The 5852-nt window shown below is 43.5% G+C and overlaps 1 protein-coding gene across 1 annotated transcript; it reads right to left on the bottom strand.

Moving 5' to 3' along the window:
* Positions 1 to 660: 660 nt before the first annotated feature.
* RRM2 (ribonucleotide reductase regulatory subunit M2) lies at positions 661 to 5845 on the bottom strand (the record flags this gene model as incomplete). Its single annotated transcript, XM_011365120.2, has 8 exons — positions 661 to 2317; positions 2399 to 2512; positions 2591 to 2695; positions 3603 to 3736; positions 3866 to 3960; positions 4586 to 4719; positions 5283 to 5399; positions 5678 to 5845. Coding segments are annotated over 8 exons (1020 nt in total), but the record flags the coding sequence as incomplete, so codon positions are not given.
* Positions 5846 to 5852: the final 7 nt, after the last annotated feature.

Below are 5852 nucleotides of genomic sequence, written 5' to 3'. Positions count from 1 at the left end.
GGTACCTGGCACGGGTGGACGGCAAGTGGCAACACGACCGTGGGCTGCCCACGGGGAGGCTGTTCTAATAGTCAGTGACCCCTAGAGCAAGGCCGCCTTGAAGAACCCCAAAGGTGTCTCCAACCTGACATTACGCATCAAGCGACATTCACTGAGCACCTCTGGGGTGCCAACGGCTCTCCGCTAGGTTCCTCCAGGACACAGGACACACTCTCACCCAAGACAGTATCCACCTCGAAACACTCAGCTCAAATCCATTCCTCATTCAGCGGCCACTCACCAAGGGCCCGAACCTCGGAGGCCACGTGCTAAGACAGGGAGATGGGCAAAGCCTGCACCTTCTGGGCCGGGCAGGAATCCCAGTGGGAACGGGCGGGGGCGGGAGCAGCACCACCGGGAAGGCCAGGCCCCGGGCCCCCTCCACCACAGGGACCACCGCCGCCTTCCCCGGGCCACTCCTCATCACGCCCATCCACTGAGACGGCTTTATCTTCACCATTCAACACGTGTGCAGTATCCAATTTAAAAGACTTAGAAATGCTTCAGACTCGAATCTGTTCCCCTTTCAAACAGACTAGGAAACTGAGGCCCAGTGGCAAGAAGTGAATTCTTACGTGACACAGCTAACGGGAGGTAGAACCTGAACACCTGCTTCCAAACTCCACTGTACCTGACGGCGCAAGGCAAAGCGTTTATTCATTTTTGTGTTGTACAAATGTCTGCAGTAACTTCAATTAACAATAACTTAAAAGGTAGAAAAGGGTCGCATGTTACAGAAATTTTTCAATGGACTGTTTGACTATTTATACAATAAGTGAAGAAAACCGACAATAAAACGGGCCAGTGGTCAGCCGACACACAGCACGCGTTAACAAATATGGACAAAGGATTGCTGTGTATTAGTTTGTACCTGCTCAAGCAACACCATTTCTCCACCAGCTGACGTTCAGAGTTAGGTAAACACTAGAAGTAATTACACTGAATGACATAAACTCAATTACAAACTGCAAGGTAAGATGAGTAATTATTTCGAAGTATAAACTACTTGATATAATCTAAAAAGACAAATAGAGCAAAAAATTTTTTCTGATTTAAAACAGCTAGTAACATAAATGTATTATTAAAACAATAGTACCTATTTACACACAGAATAAACAATTTTTGGAGAGCCAATTCCAGTCCTGGTTTTACCACTTAAATAGGAGCACGATCTTAGCTGGGTCATTTCATTCAAGGATGATTTGAAAATCAATTTACAATACTATTAGATCTCAGCTATGATGAGTCTTCAAGGATCTTTTATACCAAGTCGCAGTTGGGGAAAATACTGTTTGAGAAATGAAATGATACTGACCCTCACACACCCATGGTACCAGCAGTCGGCCCAGATCACATTTCAATTCCTAATGCTTTAAGTCAGAAGCTCCTGCCCTTTATCTCTTATCCCAGGACTCAACCTGGGCTGACACGACCCATTCTCTACGTAACACAACTGGCTAATACTTAGGTATGCACAGGATTGAATTTAAAGTTGATGAAAAGAGACTCCAATTCTTTAAAGAAAATAAAGAAGAGAAATAACATGCTTAGATTACATAGATCTAACTTATTTTGGTCACCCAGTAAATTTTGAGTTAGCTCCCATCAGTGGTCAAAAGAATACTTGGTATTTGGTACAGAAACCAAACCAGTTAGGTAAGTCAGGACTTGATGTCAACAATATAAACAATGGTTATTTGTGTGTAAAGTGCCACTTTTTTCTAAGTAAAACTTTAAAATCTGCTTTGTAGCAGCGAGGCTGGCATCTTCCAGTGGCCTTGGGGTGGTGACTGAATGCTTAACCCCGCTCATGAGACTCGCCCGAGTCCGCACCCTAAGGCCGGGACCTCTTAAGAGCGCAGTGAAGTCACATACAGCCAGCCTGCTTGCAAAAGCCAAACACAGACAAAATCTTTCATCAGAATAGCTTTTGTCTAAACTTTCATTCTAGGTGACACCACTCGCATAACTAATAGGACTAATATCGAGGTAGCTACAGTTTGAAAGATGTCATTAATGAACGTTACGAACAAATTCATGTTGTACCTGGTCGATACAGTTCAAATGGGTTTTTCTTTTGCTGAGAAGGGGAGAAAAATAAGCGAAGTGCACACCTTCGGTTCATTTAGAAGTCGGCATCCAAGGTAAAAGAATTCTCTGTTGGACCGGACATCACTCCCATCTTCTGATACTCGCCCACTCTCTTCTCAAAGAAGTTAGTTTTCCCTTCCAGTGAAATGTTCTCCATGAAGTCAAATGGATTTTCTACTCTGAAGACCTGAAAAGGGTTCACAGCAAAACATAAATACGAGACACCAGTTTTTTTAAAAGAACCAGAGGGCTAAGAACAACATTTTACCTTGTTAAAACCCAGCTCCAGCATAAGTCTGTCTGCCACGAATTCAATGTACTGCTCCATTAAAGTGCAGTTCATCCCAATGAGCTTCACTGGCAAGGCCTCCGTGAGGAACTCCTGGGGACCAGACACAGCTGCTCAGTAAAACAGAAGCATAAAGACACCTTCTCCCAGCAAGCACGACACATCACCCACCTGTTCAATCCTAACGGCGTTGATAATTATTTCTTTGACTCTCTGCTCCGAAGGTTTGTGTAGCAGGTGTCGGAACATCAGGCAGGCAAAGTCGCAGTGTAAACCCTAGAAGAAAAGGCTTAAGGTCAGCCACTATAAAGCCAGAAGATTTCCGTCACCAGTGTAGAAGAGGAAATGGCTTTATCTTTTTCTGTGTTCTTGTACATCTTGCTCAGCCACGCTAAAAGTGTTCAAACTGTTGAAAGGAAGATCAGTTTAACAGCTGCCTACTCTGCTTATGTCACGGAGACGAGCTTGGCCACACCCAAGGCTCTCTAAGCTGCCACCTAGATGCTGACGGGCGGGGCCGGGTCTGGTCCTCGCTCCTCTGTGATGTGGCAAAGGGAGGAAGCAGAACTTTCACCTCAAGCATCCTTCCCTTCTATAGCCATGAGCTCCAATTTTGCCACTATGCTGAGCAGGAAAGAAAACTCTGAATAGGCAACATTTTAGATTTACAACCTAACGCGCGGGAAATCAGTAATGCAATTTCCAGTGAATCAAGTCTGCAAGTCTTGGTGCATTAAACGCCAAGTAATGCTGATGTGACCTAAACTAGAAAACCTGGGCACCTTCCCCTGCTATTTGCAGTTTAATCCAAGCGCATTCGAAGACACACACTGGACCAGAATGGGTTCTCATTTTAACGAGATGCCCATCAACTAACTTTGAAGTACAGAACCGATCATACAGAATACCAGGAAAAATAACACATCCCTTTAAAAATCACATCATCCATAGAGAAATACCTACGTATAAATGTACTGTAATATACTGAGAATATGAGTAAAATCATTTTGGTAGGTTATTTAAAAAATTTCATTCCCCGCCAAGTATGTATATGGTTGAATTCACATGTGAAATGTGGATATAAGGCAAACTGATATCTTGGGTCCCCTTTAGTGAACACGAGAACGTGCCTAAGAGTTGGTGTCTGTGGTGCGGATTAGCCTATTACTTGAGCTAGACTCACCTCATCTCTGCTAATAAGTTCATTGGAAAAGGTGAGGCCAGGCATCAGTCCCCGTTTCTTGAGCCAGAATATCGATGCAAAAGAACCAGAAAAGAAGATTCCTTCCACGGCAGCAAAAGCGACAACACGTTCTCCTGTTGAAGAGTTAGCACCGAAATATTTCTAGTGAGTTAACTGTTCGTTTTCATAGGAAGGGCCACCAGACCAATAATGTCACTTAGAAAATGAGGCTCAGGTGTGAGGAGGGCCACAGGTAGCCTCACCATAGGTAGCCTCTTTGTCCCCAATCCAACGCAAGGCCCAGTCCGCCTTCTTCTTTACACAAGGCATCGTCTCGATGGCGTTGAAGAGAAATTCCCTGATAGGCAAACAGAGCGTGAGCAATTCTGGCAAAGACCTTCTATCATAAGTTTCTAGAATCAGTGAGCTGGGACCAAAGCCAAACTGGGGCTTGAACTGAAATGTTTTACTGGTTTGCTTTCTCCTTCACTGTTCCTTTTAAATCTCAACATTTATTTGGTTTACATTAATAAAAATTTAGGTATTTGTTAGTTCATATTGAGCCCCAAGATCTAACACTAAAACTTAGTCCATTACACCAAGAGCATTTATTGGCTTAATTATTTCAACTCCACCCTGTCCCGGATCATACTGTAGATCAAGATCTATGAGTGAAAACTGTTAGGTCTAGGTTTTAGTTCATCATACAGAGCCTCAGTATGTTTTCTCAAAAGAAGGCATAAGATTGGATGACCAATAGTATATTTCCACTTGTAAAAACGGAGTAACCTCATCATAACTTTAAGTGATTGGCTAATAATAAAGTGAATTTAGGCTTCTTCCTCAAACAGATATGACATTGGGTGCTAGGAATTCCATTGATTTAGTCATTTGAGAGTCATTTTTCTACACGTTTGATTTCGGAACCTCAAATAAATGATTAGTGAGTCCTAAAACTGTTGGCATACCACCCAAATACTCACCTTTCCTTGGAATCTTTAATATAGGTGTCAATGAGGAGACTATACATTTCAGAATGTATGTTTTCCATGGCAATTTGGAAGCCGTAGAAACAGCGGGCTTCTGTGATCTGAACTTCTTGGCTAAACCGCTCCACCTAGTGTCAAATGCATCAAAGTTCAGCTTGAGGAAAAACTACCGGCTGCAAGTTGGCCAAAGGACAAGCGGTTGCATCACACTCCCTTTCCATTTTAAGGTTTGTTTCTCTGCGTAAGTCATTGTTCCGTGATAAAGCCGGACATTTTATGTCATATGTTCAGTTTACAGGTCGGGAAATAGGTCATCCTAATTTTATAGCTTTTTGAGAACACTTGGTTATTGACTCACTCTTTCCTGATTCATTGAGAAGGATCCATTCACAATAAGCCATAAAGGCAACCAAATGATTAAAACAGCAAAGGCACAAAGAGCAAATGTGCTATCCTCAGGAGTAAACCTATTTATTACCACTTAACGTTGTCTTTGAGCCTCTCCGGTTGGAGAAAAACGCCATAAGGAATAAATAACAGCAAAGTATATTATAAATCAGGAAATCCCACATAAATACTAGCTTATGGATATGCCCGGACTGGAAAAACATAGAAGACAAGGAAAGAGAGAATTAGTTCTCCCTCACAGCTTGCAGTGAGAAAACACAGACTTTATTTTGGGACAACTCACCAAGTTTTCATTTACTATGCCGTCACTTGCTGCAAAGAAAGCCAGAACGTGGGATATAAAATGTCTCTCTTCAGACTTCAGGGTTTCCCAGTGCTGGAGGTCCTTGGAAAGATCCACCTGAAGATTAGAAGTTCACAAGGGATTCAAACACACAGGACCTCAGGTATGAATCATTCTTAAGCGTTAAGTCTACTGGCACCGCTGGACCCACATACCCCTCAGAGCTCCCTTGGCCACTGAGACCATCTAACAGCCTCAGTGGGCAGCCGGCCCAGAGAGGAACAAGGAGAGAAAAGTGTATTTCAGACAAGTTATGACGGCTCCTGCAGGGGTCTTCCCCTGGAGTTAGGGCAACGCCTCAACTTTCGGTCTCCTAGTTCAGGGATCTGATTTACCTCCTCGGCTGTCCAAAAGGAAGCCTCCGCTTTCTTATACATCTGCCAAATATCATGGTATTCGATAGGAAAGATGACGAAGCGGCGGGGGTTTTCTCTCAGCAGTGGTTCGTCCTGCACGCTGAGGGCAGGTACCTTAGTTTTCTGAGGGGGCGAGAGAAAGTCATGAAAATGT

Source organism: Pteropus vampyrus, unplaced genomic scaffold (assembly GCF_000151845.1).
Source record: "Pteropus vampyrus isolate Shadow unplaced genomic scaffold, Pvam_2.0 Scaffold105, whole genome shotgun sequence".
Taxonomy (NCBI): Eukaryota; Metazoa; Chordata; class Mammalia; order Chiroptera; family Pteropodidae; genus Pteropus; species Pteropus vampyrus.
This window is presented reverse-complemented; position numbering and strand designations above follow the sequence as displayed.